Here is a 14,244-nt window from a genome sequence, read left to right as displayed (position 1 = left end):
TGTGAAAGTTGTGTATGTGTGCTGCGGCATGTCCTTGTGTGTATGAGATAGAAGTGGATGTACGACTGTTGACTGTTGTCAGGGTTTTAATCAGTCAGTGGCGCACTTGTGTTTCCACTGCCAAGATAGTGGCATGCCTGAAATTTCCTTGAACACACCTCAGTTCCAGACCACCACACCCATCAGCGTAGATATATTCATAAGCTCTGCTATTGCTTTTCAAACAGCGCAGAAACGTGGTGTGAAAATATACTGTTGGTAGGGTGTAAGATAGCAATGAGCATCGCAATATGCTTTGCGCAGGGAGTTTGATAGGGCCCAATGTTGGATGATCACCACCCCACCTCATCCTAAACTCCTAAACTCTTAAATCCTGTCTGAAAGAAGTGTACAGAGCTCTGTTACGACCCTTGATTGTAATATTTCTTTATTTGTGTCTGCTGGATGGCCACCAGAGGAGAATTTTGCTCAGACCAACCTGTCACCTCCATTTCCCGCTCTGTTTGTTTGGTTATTTTTGGCACTTTTCTCATTTATATTTGTGGAAAAGTGATTCTGTTAATTATTTTGTCAGATGCTCATCCCCTGTAGTCGTACTTCCCATTTTTTGTTAATAAAACTTGGGTATGGCTCCTGCAATTATGGTATTTGGTGTTTCGCCTGGCAGAAGGTCTGAGAAGAGATCTCATGTTGATTTTCTATTGCGAACTGACCCAATATTAGGTCATAAAAAGCTCCATCATTCCAGAGAACACAGCTACACAGCAATACAGCTCAATGCTGTTGGGTTTATACCCCTCCAGCCCATGCTAGGTATTATCTATGGTGCCCATTTGCACATCTGTGTCAGCAATGGATGGAACTTAAAATAGCTCAATTCTGCACTGTCCACAAACATTAGAACACTTAGTGTTCATACACTCACATACAGTAAAGACTGTGCTGTGACTTTTTATGAGCAGGTTAAAGCACAGAGGGAATGCAGATCACAGAGATATCACAGGCTCATCTTCAGCACTCAGAGAAAAGCGTTGCTAGAGATGAGCGCACGTATCTATCTCGCTGTTGTGCATTCCCTCTGTTCCAGGATCTGCGTTCCTGCTCTTTGTTTGTGAGCTTTTTTTAGCTTTTTGTGAGCTTTTCTCTGCTCCAGTGCTCCGCTGAGCTGCTGGAGTTGTTGGAGCTGCTCCCCATCAGCAGAGGTGCAGACCCAGGATTTTACATCAAAACACACCCATTTATCAAGAGAGAGAGAAAGAGAGAGAGATTCAATTGTAAATCCCACACAGAGACAGTGAGCTAAGATATCTGAGAACAGAGATACAGAGGTAGAGACCTGAGAAATGTAGTAGATTAAGAAATAAGAGGAGCGAAAAAAAAAACAAGACAGAAACCAATAACAAGAAACAGGGGGTAAAGAAACAAGAGCATTCAGTAGAGAGAGGAAAAGTTTAAGCACAACAAAATTCATCAGAATAAATGATGTGAGAATGCTTTCTTTGCAGACTGGTCAGAACTGGTTAGGGGCAGAGCAAGAAAGTAAATACAATAAGAAGGTTCTGTGTTATGGTCTAGGCCAGATGCATAGGCTACAAGCATAAAAAATCTGGCCCGTGAGGTTGCTTGAACTATAATGAACGATAATGAACAAAATAAAAAAGAAAATGCTTCTCTGGCGAGCTTTTGTTTACATCCCTCCCCGTCCCTCTGTCGCATCCAAGTGTATTTACTGTATTTACACCTGCACAAAGGAATTGCACCAAGGCTGCAGGACTAGAAATGGCAGATATTAAAACACCCTTATTTAAAATAAAGTGGCTACAAAAGGAGAACCTATAAAATAGGTTCACAAAAGTGATCCGGGTTTTTGTAATGGAAAAAAACAACAACTATTTAACATAAGATTAAGAACCTTCATCCTCCCACATCTGTATTCTATATAAAAACATTGAAGCATTGAAGCATTGAAGAAAGACACAGAAAAAGGAAGAGAGAGAGATATGGAAAGAGAGTGGTGAGAGAGACAGCTAAAGAGAGAAGAGAGAAAGAAGAGAGAGACAAAGAGAGATGGAAACAGACAGAGAGAGAAGAGAGGCAGAGAGAGTGAGAGAAAAGAGAGGAAGACAGATAAGAAGAGAGAAGAGAGAGAGAGAGATAGAGAATTAAATGAAACAAATAGGAAGAGAGAAGACAGACAGATAGAGAGTTAGAGAAAAGAGAGACAGATAGGGAGAGAGAAGAAAGACAGATATAGAGTGAGAGAAAAGTGAGAGAGACAGAGAGAATGAGAGGAATGAGAGAGAGATAGAGAGAGAAGAGAGACAGATAGGGAGTGAGAGGAAAGAGAGAGAACGATAGAGAGAAAAGAGTCAATTAAAAAGTGATAGAAAAAAGAAAGACAAATAGGGAGAGAGAAGAGGGACAGATTGAGAGTGAGAGGAAAGAGAGAGAATCAGATGGATAGAGAGGAAAGACAGAGAGAGAGAGAGAGAGAGAGAAGAAAGAGAGGGAGGCAGATAGGGAGAGAGGAGAGAGACAGAAAGAGAATGAGGGGAAAGAGAGAGAAACATATAGGTAGGGAGAAGAAAAACAGATATTGAGTGAAAAGAAAGAGAAAGACAAAGATAAGAAGACAGAAGATAGACAAATAGAACGTGAAAGAAAAGAGAGAGATAGGGAGAGAGAAGAGAGACAGATAAAGAGTGAGAGGAAAGAGAGATACAGATAGGGGAGAGAAGAGAGAAAGAAAGAGTGAGAGAAGAGAGACAGAAAGAGTGAGAGGAAAGAGAGTGACAAAGATAAGAAGAGAGAAGAGAGACAGAGAAAGAGTAAGAGGAAAGAGAGAGAGAGAGATAGGGAGAGAGGAGAGAGACAGATAGAGAATGAGAGGAAAGTGAGAGAGACAGATAGGTAGAGAGAAGAAAAACAGATATCAAGTGAGAAGAAAGAGAAAGACAGATAAGAAGAGAGAAGATAGAAAGTGAAAGAAAAGAAAGAGACAGAGAGTGAAGGAGATAAGAGACAGATAGAGAGTGAGAAGAAAAATAAAGACAAAGAAAAGAGGGAGAAGCAATAGAGAGATAAACAGTAGAGGTGTACAGTACCTCCACTCTGCACTCGGACCACTGGCTGTAGTTCCAGCGGTAGCACGGTCGAACCGGACAGGGCTTCCACTGCTCCATCTGAGCCGGACACGGCCGTCCGTCCCCCCGAGACGCCTGCACCACCGACCGGCTCCGAGACATCCTCCCTGCAGCAACACACACCAGCACACCAGAGTTAACCTGCACCTTTACATTACTCACAGCAGCAGAACGGCAGGACCCTCGATGCTCCCACCACCATGTTTCACTGTAGAGACTTTACTGGGTGATTAGCATTGCCAGACTTTAGTTAGGTTTGTTTTGGTTATCTTAATGATTTAGAGATGATCTTCTGAAATGTGCACAAACCTAGAGTTTTCTTTCTTACCTCTCTAACCAAGGCTCTTCTTACTTGCATACTGCAAATGTAGTAGAGTGGCTTATTTTGAAAGGTTTGAGGCTGTTCTAATCTTCTTCCATTTCTACATTATTACAGAATAATGTCCTGAGAATAGAGTGTAAACTGTGAGCTCTTATAGATGCAGGTGTGTGGCTTTCCAATCGCTGTTCAATCGCTGTCTAATCTATTTAAATTGCAGCAGGTGGGCTTTAAATCTATCTCTGTCAGAGTTCTGGACTCATCTCCAGGATAATTAAAGCAAACAGGACGCACCTGACCACAGTTCAGTGTGCCACAGAACAGAGTATGAATACCTTTGATGAGATTTTAGTTTTTTATTTTTGGAGTTACACAAAACTACTAGAACCCCCCCCCCCCCCCCCCCAAAAAAAAAAAAAAAAAAACAATGCTTTATTAATGGTTAAGAAATGTCTCAACTACAGTCATATGAAAAAGTTTGGGCATCCTATTAATCTTAATGATTGTTAGTTGTAAGTATTTGGGTGTTTGCAACAGCCATTTCAGTTTAATATATCTAATAACTGATGGACACAGTAATATTTCAGGATTGAAATGAGGTTTATTGTACTAACAGAAAATGTGCAATATGCATTAAACCAAAATTTGACCGGTGCAAAAGTATGGTCACCCTTATCATTTTATTGATTTGAATACTCCTAACTACTTTTTACTGACTTACTGAAGCACACAATTGGTTTGGTAACCTCATTGAGCTTTGAACTTCATAGCCAGGTGTATCCAATCATGAGAAAAGGTATTTAAGGTGGCCAATTGCAAGTTGTTCTCCTAATTGAATCTCCTCTGAAGAGTGGCATCATGGGCTCATCAAAACAACTCTCAAATGTCTTAACTGGTGTCAATAATTGATATAATTTACCTTTTATTTTAAAGTATTTCCTTGATTTTCCTTGCTGATCTCTTGTGTAGATAGATGTACAAATATGGCTATTTATGGCTATATGGTGTTTAGTTACACAGGCATTACCTTCTACTTCTATCGTACATATTGCACATATTAATAAAAATCATTTTTAATATAATTTATTGTTCCTTGTAAACTTTATCTTGCATTTGAATGGCAAAATACGAAAAAGAAATGGGGAAAAAATGCACAGCCTTCAGATAAATGCTAATAATATTAATAATATATGATTATATTAGTCTAATCCATGTTTATGTATTATACACAGGAATTATACAGTACTGGAATCACAAACAACAGTTAATAACTGCATGGATATGACAATAAATGTCTAGCGCCCGAGAGAGAGAGAGAGAGAGAGAGAGAGAGAGAGAGAACAGTCCTCTATTTTTATATCTGCTCCCATCAGAATGCAGATTTAGTGTGTGTGTGTGTGTGTGTGTGTGTGTGTGTGATGTTCTGAGAGAGAGAGGAAGATGAGACAGCGTTTCTTGCAGCTAAATATGTATCAGCTGTGTGTATAATTAAAGCTACAGCGAGGAGAACTGTCCGTGCTGACTGTCTATGAACATCTTCTCTTCTCTTTATGTCAGTTAAGAAGAGCCGCTGCTGTCTCTTCATATCACACACAGCTCCACTACAAACACAGAATTTCAATTACACACACACACACACACACTGTGTACAATGCAAAACACCAGGTCTCAGCGAGAGACATCCTCTTACAGCCAGCCTAAATATTTCAGATTTCTCATTTTACATTGTTTTACACTGTGCCACAAAATAACTTTTTAATAAATACATTGTATTATGAAGCATAGTGTACTGTACATTGACAGGAGCGAGTTCCAGTAATATGAGTGAGTGCCAGTAACAGGAGTGAGTTCCAGTAACAGGATCGAGTTTCTGTAACAGGAGTGAATGCAGGTAACAGGAGTGAGTGCCAGTAACAGGAGTAAGTGCCAGTAACAGGAGTGTGTGCCCTTAACAGGAGTGAGTTCCAGTAACAGGAGTGAGTGCCAGTAACAGGAGTAAATGCCAGTAACAGGAGTAAGTGACAGTAACAGGAGTGAGTTCCAGTAACAGAATCGAATTCCAGTAACAGAATCGAATTCCAGTAACAGGAGTGAGTTCCAGTAATATGAGTGAGTTCCAGTAGCAGGAGTGAGTGCCAGTAACAGGAGTGAGTTCCAGTAACAGGATGGAGTTCTAGTAACAGCAGTGAGTTCCAGTAACAGGAGTGAGTTCCAGTAACGGGAGTGAGTTCTGGTAACAGGAGTGAGTTCCAGTAACAGGAGTGAGTGCCAGTAACAGGAGTGAGTGCCAGTAACAGGAGTGAGTTCCAGTAACAGGAGTAAATGCCAGTAACAGGAATGAGTTCCAGTAACATGACTGAGTGCCAGTAACAGGAGTGAGTTCCAGTAATATGAGTGAGTGCCAGTAACAGGATCGGGTTCCAGTAACAGGATCGAGTTCCAGTAACAGGAGTGGGTGCCAGTAACAGGATTGAGTTCCAGTAACAGGATCAAGTTCCAGTAACAGGAGTGAGTGCCAGTAACAGGAGTGAGTTCCACTAATATGAGTGAGTGCCAGTAACAGGATCGAGTTCCAGTAACAAGATCAAGTTCCATTAACAGGATCGAGCTCCAGTAACAGGAGTGAGTGCCAGTAACAGGAGTGAGTTCCAGTAATATGAGTGAGTGCCAGTAACAGGATCGAGTTCCAGTAACAGGATCGAGTTCCAGTAACAGGAGTGAGTGTCAGTAAGTGAGTGCCAGTAACAGGAGTGAGTTCCACTAATATGAGTGAGTTCCAGTAGCAGGAGTGAGTGCCAGTAACAGGATCGAGTTCCAGTAACAGGATCAAGTTCCATTAACAGGATCGAGTTCCAGTAACAGGAGTGAGTGCCTGTAACAGGGGTGAGTTCCAGTAATATGAGTGAGTGCCAGTAACAGGATCGAGTTCCAGTAACAGGATCGAGTTCCAGTAACAGGAGTGAGTGTCAGTAAGTGAGTGCCAGTAACAGGAGTGAGTGCCAGTAACAGGAGTGAGTTCCACTAATATGAGTGACTTCCAGTAGCAGGAGTGAGTTCCAGTAACAGAAGTGAGTGCCAGTAACAGGAGTGAGTTCCAGTAATGGGAGTGAGTGCCAGTAACAGGAGTGAGTTCCAGTAATATGAGTGAGTACCAGTAACAGGATCGAGTTCCAGTAACAGGATCGAGTTGCTGTAACAGGAGTGGGTGCCAGTAACAGGATCAAGTTATAGTAACAGGATCGAGTTCCAATAACAGGAGTGAGTGCCAGTAACAGGAGTGAGTTCCAGTAATATGAGTGAGTGCCAGTAACAGGATCGAGTTCCAATAACAGGAGTGAGTGCCAGTAACAGGAGTGAGTTCCAGTAATATGAGTGAGTGCCAGTAACAGGATCAAGTTCCAATAACAGGAGTGAGTGCCAGTAACAGTAGTGAGTTCCAGTAATATGAGTGAGCGCCAGTAACAGGATCGAGTTCCAATAACAGGAGTGAGTGCCAGTAACAGGAGTGAGTTCCAGTAATATGAGTGAGTGCCAGTAACAGGATCAAGTTCCAATAACAGGAGTGAGTGCCAGTAACAGGAGTGAGTGCCAGTAACAGGAGTAAGTGCCAGTAACAGGATTGTGTGCCAGTAACAGGATCGAGTTCCAGAAACAGGAGTGAGTTCCAGTAACAGGAGTAAGTGCCAGTAACAGGAGTGTGTGCCATTAACAGGAGTGAGTTCCAGTAACAGGAGTGAGTGCCAGTAACAGGAGCAAATGCCAGTAACAGGAGTGAGTTCCAGTAACATGAGTGAGTGCCAGTAACAGGAGTGAGTGCCAGTAACAGAATCGAATTCCGGTAACAGGATCGAGTTTCAGTAACAGGATCAAGTTCCAGTAACAGGAGTGAGTTCCTGTAACAGGAGTGGGTGCCAGTAACAGGATGGAGTTCCTGTAACAGGAATGAGTGCCAGTAACAGGAGTGAGTTCCAGTAACAGGAGTGAATGCCAGTAGCAGGAGTGAGTGTCAGTAACAGGATTGAGTTCCAGTAACAGGAGTGAGTTCCAGTAATAGGAGTGAGTGCCAGTAACAGGAGTGAGTTCCAGTCACAGGAGTGAGTTCCAGTCACAGGAGTGAGTTCCAGTAACAGGAGTGAGTGCCAGTAACAGGATTGAGTTCCAGTAACAGGAGTGAGTTCCAGTAATAGGAGTGAGTTCCACTAACAGGAGTGAGTTCCACTAACAGGAGTGAGTTCCAGTAATAGGAGTAAGTGCCATTAACAGGGTTGAGTTTCTGTAACAGGAATGTATGCCAGTAATAGGAGTGAGTTCCAGGAGTGAGAACCTTGTGTCCTCCATTTCTCATGTTGCTCCAACAACAGAGCAATAAAGATAATTATGCTTGTTTCAGTAAATAATTTAATAGACAGTAGTTTTGTTAAAAAACATACACATTTTAAAGCAGGTTCCAGTCACTTCCATGGCCACAGCTTTCTTGCAAATCCGATAGACGGGTCTGAGTTTGTCGGTTGGCAGAAGAAAAGTACTTTTCTGACTGCATTGTGCCAAGTCTAAAGTTTGGTGGAGGGGGGATTATGGTATAAGGGTTGTTTTCAAGAGTTTTATATATTTATGAGTTTTATTAATATATTTGGCAAGATAGTTTATTAGAAATATCGACTAAATCTGTTTCACATCCTGGGGCAAATGAGGACATTTTTTTTGAGTGAATGCCAGTAACAGGAATTAATTCTAGTAATATGAGTACCAGGAACAGGAGTGAGATCCAGTAATATGAGTAAGTGCCAGTAACATGAGTGAGTGCCAGTAACAGGAGTGAGTTCCAGTAACAAGAGTGAGTTCCAGTAACAGATTTGAGTGTCATTAACAGGAGTGAGTTCCAGTAACAGATTTGAGTGTCATTAACAGGAATGAGTTCCAGTAACAGGAGTGAGTTCCAGTTACAGAAGTGAGTGCCAGTAACAGGAGTGAGTGCCATTAACAGGAGTGAGCTCCAGTAACAGGAGTGAATGCCAGTAACAGGAATTAATTCCAGTAACATGAGTGAGTTCCAGTAACAGGAGTGAGTTCCAGTAACAGGAGTGAGTTCCAGTTACAGAAGTGAGTGCCATTAACAGGATTTAGTTCCTGTAACAGGAGTGTATGCCAGTAACAGGAGTGACTTCCAGTAACAGGAGTGAATGCCAGTAACAGGAGTGAGTGCCATTAACAGGAGTAAGCTCCAGTAACAGGAGTGAATGCCAGTAACAGGAATTAATTCCAGTAACATGAGTGAGTTCCAGTAACAGGAGTGAGTTCCAGTAACAGGAGTGAGTTCCAGTTACAGAAGTGAGTGCCATTAACATGATTTAGTTCCTGTAACAGGAGTGTATGCCAGTAACAGGAGTGACTTCCAGTAACAGGAGTGAGTGCCAGTAACAGGAGTGAGTGCCATTAACAGGAGTGAGCTCCAGTAACAGGAGTGAATGCCAGTAACAGGAATTAATTCCAGTAACATGAGTGAGTTCCAGTAACAGGAGTGAGTTCCAGTAACAGGAGTGAGTTCCAGTAACAGGAGTTAGCTTCAGTAACAGGAGTGAATGCCAGTAATATTGGCAAGATATTATATTATATATATCGACTAAATCTGGTTTACATTCTGGGGCAAATGAGGACATTTTCTTTAGTGAATGCCAGTAACAGGAATTATTCCAGTAACAGGAGTGAGTGCCAGTAACAGGATCGAGTTCCAGTAACAGGATTGAGTGGCATTAACAGGAGTGAGTGCCAGTAACAGGAATGAGTGCCATTAACAGGAGTGAGTTCCAGTAACAGGAGTGAGTTCCAGTAACAGGAGTTAGCTTCAGTAACAGATTTGAGTGTCATTAACAGGAGTGAGTTCCAGTAACAGGAGTGAGTTCCAGTTACAGAAGTGAGTGCCATTAACAGGATTTAGTTCCTGTAACAGGAGTGTATGCCAGTAACAGGAGTGACTTCCAGTAACAGGAGTGAGTGCCATTAACAGGAGTGAGCTCCAGTAACAGGAGTGAATGCCAGTAACAGGAATTAATTCCAGTAACATGAGTGAGTTCCAGTAACAGGAGTGAGTTCCAGTAACAGGAGTGAGTTCCAGTTACAGAAGTGAGTGCCATTAACAGGATTTAGTTCCTGTAACAGGAGTGTATGCCAGTAACAGGAGTGACTTCCAGTAACAGGAGTGAGTGCCAGTAACAGGAGTGAGTGCCATTAACAGGAATTAATTCCAGTAACATGAGTGAGTTCCAGTAACAGGAGTGAGTTCCAGTAACAGGAGTGAGTTCCAGTAACAGGAGTGAGTTCCAGTAACAGATTTGAGTGTCATTAACAGGAGTGAGTTCCAGTAACAGGAGTGAGTTCCAGTTACAGAAGTGAGTGCCATTAACAGGATTTAGTTCCTGTAACAGGAGTGTATGCCAGTAACAGGAGTGACTTCCAGTAACAGGAGTGAGTGCCAGTAACAGGAGTGAGTGCCATTAACAGGAGTGAGCTCCAGTAACAGGAGTGAATGCCAGTAACAGGAATTAATTCCAGTAACATGAGTGAGTTCCAGTAACAGGAGTGAGTTCCAGTAACAGGAGTGAGTTCCAGTAACAGGAGTGAGTTCCAGTAACAGGAGTTAGCTTCAGTAACAGGAGTGAATGCCAGTAATATTGGCAAGATATTATATTATATATATCGACTAAATCTGGTTTACATTCTGGGGCAAATGAAGACATTTTCTTTAGTGAATGCCAGTAACAGGAATTATTCCAGTAACAGGAGTGAGTGCCAGTAACAGGATCGAGTTCCAGTAACAGGATTGAGTGGCATTAACAGGAGTGAGTGCCAGTAACAGGAATGAGTGCCAGTAACAGGAGTGAATTCCAGTAATATTGGCAAGATATTGTATTAGATATATCGACTAAATCTGTTTCACATTCTGGGGCAAATGAGGACATTTTTTTTTTCATATGTTCTCAAAGAATATTCACCAAACTCTTCTTCCTCTACTACTTTAAAAGTGTTGAAATATTAATGTGTGTGATCCTGCAGGAGGATTTGCCTTTTTACAGTGTTAAACACACCCAAGCTGCTTTTACAGGAACACAATAGTGAGCCTACACACACTAACGTATCAGCAGAAACACACTGCTGCTCTCTCCACTTCCTACACCTCCAGCTCAGCGAGGAGGAGTTAGATAAGGTAAGTCTAACCAGTATTAACACTCTCCACAATACACACTCTCTCTCTCTCTCTCTCTCTCTCTCTCTCTCTCTCTCTTCATCTGCCCAGGAGTCTGTCTGCCTGTCTGTCTGTCTGTCTCTCTCTCGGGGTGAATTTGTATTCATTATGCCTGCGTTTCCTCGGTCAGGGTGAGAGTGATCCACAGGATTAGCACTCCCACTTTAAAAGTGCGCACTCATCCCGGCGCTCTGCGTCTCCCTGACGCCTCTGAGCCTTTGTTTCCTGTCGCTCAGCTCCATCACCTCACACACCCTCTCCCCTCATCTCCCCTCACCAGCACACCACAGGACCCCACTGTCTGCAGGACTCAGACTCAACAGCACCGTACCTGTTCCTGCTGGAGACAGCACTCAGAACTGTAAACATATATTCCATCAATTCATCTCACCTTCCAGTCCACAGGTCTGAGAGCACTCCGTCCACACTGACCACTCCGTCAGCTGACAGTTCACAGGACATTCCACCGTGCAGGACGCGTTCATCTGCCACTTCCTGTCCAGTCCCAGCTACAAAACACACACACAGATATTTCACAAATCATCCTTTTCATTATTATCATCATCACCATCGTCATTATCACCATCATCATCATTATCATCATCACCATTATCATCCTCCTCCTCTAAATCATTATCATCATCATCCTCATCACCATTATCATGTGCCTTATCCTAATCATTATCATCCTCCTCATCCTTATCACAATCATCATAGTCATAATCATCATCTTCATCCTAATCATTATCATTCTCATTATCATTAATATTGTTGTGTGCCTTATTCTAATCATGATCATCCTAATCAGTATCATCCTCATCTTTATCACCATTTTCATCATCATGATCATAATCATCATTATCATCCTCATTTTCATCTTCATCACCATTATCATTATCATCCTCCTCATCTTAATCATTATCATCCTCATCGTCATCAACATCATTATCATCATCATCCTCGCTGTCATTATTATCAGCATCATCCTCGCCATTATCATAATCAGCATCATCACCATTATCATCCTCATCACCATTATCATCCTCATCACAATTATCATCCTCCTTATCTTAATCATTATCATCTTCATCACAATTATCATCCTCCTTATCTTAATCATTATCATCTTCATCACAATTATCATCCTCCTTATCTTAATCATTATCATCTTCATCACCATTATCATCCTCCTTATCTTATTCATTATCATCTTCATCACCATTATCATCCTCCTTATCTTATTCATTATCATCTTCATTACCATTATCATCCTCCTTATCTTAATCATTATCATCTTCATCACAATCATCATCCTCCTTATCTTAATCATTATCATCCTCATCACCATTATCATCCTCCTTATCTTAATCATTATCATCTTCATTACCATTATCATCCTCCTTATCTTAATCATTATCATCCTCATCACCATTATCATCCTCCTTATCTTATTCATTATCATCTTCATTACCATTACCATCCTCCTTATCTTATTCATTATTATCTTCATCACCATTATCATCCTCCTTATCTTATTCATTATCATCATCATCGGCATCATCCTCATCATTATCTTTAACATCATCATAATCATTATAACAGCAGAATCCCCAGACCCAGTCTCTCTGGTCAGTCAGTGAAGTTGAGTCAGCAGTGGGGAATCTTGTCAGAGTGGGTTAGGGGACTAAAACACAGCTAAAGCTGCAGATTTCCCTCCAGCACCCACGAGATCCAATTACTGATCCTTTCCCTCCATCTACTGATCTTACACTGACCACCCTCACCCACCCATTTACCAGCCCTCACAATAGCTGCCTATTCCCAACACTGACCCATCACCACACCCTGTCTACAGCAGACTGGCACACAGCGGGTATGATCTACCAACCACGCTACACCTGCAACGGTTTTAATGTGCTTTCTGATTGTCTTAAAATTATATAATAGAATAAAAATAATAATATTTTGTTTATTTCTTTCTTTCTTTATTTTAGTTATTTATTCATAATGAAAACACTGCTCACTAACCTCCTCACAGAACTTGAGGTCCACAGATTTCCCATCGCTCCTGACGCAGTCCAGCATGCGGGTCTTCAGCCCGACTCCACACACAGCGCTGGCACTCAACTGGCACGTGCTCCAATCTGAGAGAAAACACACACACACACACACACACACACACACACACACACACACACACACAAACACACACACACACACGTTATACACACATCTCAAACAGTTCTACATAATAATATTACATAAAAATGACTCCGTAATAAACTGAAAAAAATGATGCGTAAAATGTATTGTATGCAGAAAGGAAGTAAAGTTTACTAAAAGAAAGGATTGATTCAGTAAAAATAAATGAAGTAAAGTTTACTAAAAGAAAGGATTGATTCAGTAAAAGATAAATGAAGTAAAGTTTACTAAAAGAAAGGATTGACTGAAGTTCAGTTCACTTATTTACTCTGTGTAACATTTAATCTTAAAACCGATTTGAAGTTACTTAAATTTAGATGAAATTAAATGTACTTAAAAAAAAGAAAATGCAGAAAGTTGCAAAACTTTTTTAAGTAAATTTTACTCATCACTTTTTTCAGTGAATAAGGGGCTTAATCAGGATATCAGCATTCCCCCATTCATAAAACCACACTGGTGTCTTCAGTCATTCAGGGTTTATTGGTGGAAATAGGGCAGCACTGGGTGCATCACGCTCACAGAGGCATGCGCCATTTATAGTTACTGTAAGAATGTCTGGAATGTCTGCTTTCCATTATTCACTGGACACTTGTTAGTGAGTAGTGCTGCTGTTTTTGAGCTGAGTGTCTGGGCAGCAGGGCTGGAACTGCAGTGTGTGTCTCTCTGGGGGGAGGAAGAGACCACTAAAAGGCTTTTCCAGTAATGATCTCAGACATAATGCTCATACAATGAGGCCTAAAATGGCCATGTGCCTCCGGGACCAGAACAGCAGGAGAATCAGACAGGAGAACTCCGAGCACTCGGTCCTTAGAGAACAGCTGAACTGCAGCCATGCAGATCCACATAACAAAACTCTTCAATATTTTATTTTATATAAACTTATTTACACATGCCATTATGGATCATCTGAACAAATATCTTACTAAAATTCTGCTAATCAACAAATCTATGAACAAAAACCTATTTTTTTTACCAATGTGTGCAATATTATCATTTATTTACAATTTATTTGCAATTTATTTATTGTCATCCCATGTGCAATAACATTGGTCACTACTTAAATAAATAAAACATATGTACTAGCACCGATTGGTCAAGCAGTCTAAAGCGCTGCCACTATGATCGGAAGATCGCTGGTTCGAATCCTTGTCATGCAGCTAGCCATCAGCTGCCAGAGCTCTGAGAGAGCACAATTGGCCTCACTCTCCCTGGATGGGTACAATAGATGGCGCTCTTTCCCCTCATCACTCTTAAGGGTGATGTCAATCAGAACAAGGCTGCGTCTGTGAGCTGATGTATCAGAACCGAGTCGCTGCGCTTTCCTCCGAGTGCGCTGTGAT

The 14,244-nt window shown here is 41.4% G+C and overlaps 1 protein-coding gene across 1 annotated transcript in view; it reads right to left on the bottom strand.

The window, feature by feature from the left end:
* The window catches only part of LOC103026784 (thrombospondin type-1 domain-containing protein 7A), a 285,301-nt gene that overhangs the window by 15,129 nt on the left and 255,928 nt on the right, over positions 1 to 14,244 (bottom strand). Inside the window, exons 20-22 of the mRNA XM_049467814.1 lie at positions 12,731 to 12,846; positions 11,094 to 11,211; positions 3,105 to 3,250 (exon numbers count right to left, since the gene is read on the bottom strand). Of these exons, the coding sequence (XP_049323771.1) occupies positions 3,105 to 3,250; positions 11,094 to 11,211; positions 12,731 to 12,846 (380 nt within the window). The remainder of the gene's footprint in view (positions 1 to 3,104; positions 3,251 to 11,093; positions 11,212 to 12,730; positions 12,847 to 14,244) is intronic.

The sequence above is a fragment of the Astyanax mexicanus genome, chromosome 1 (assembly GCF_023375975.1).
Source record: "Astyanax mexicanus isolate ESR-SI-001 chromosome 1, AstMex3_surface, whole genome shotgun sequence".
NCBI lineage: Eukaryota > Metazoa > Chordata > Actinopteri > Characiformes > Acestrorhamphidae > Astyanax > Astyanax mexicanus.
This window is presented reverse-complemented; position numbering and strand designations above follow the sequence as displayed.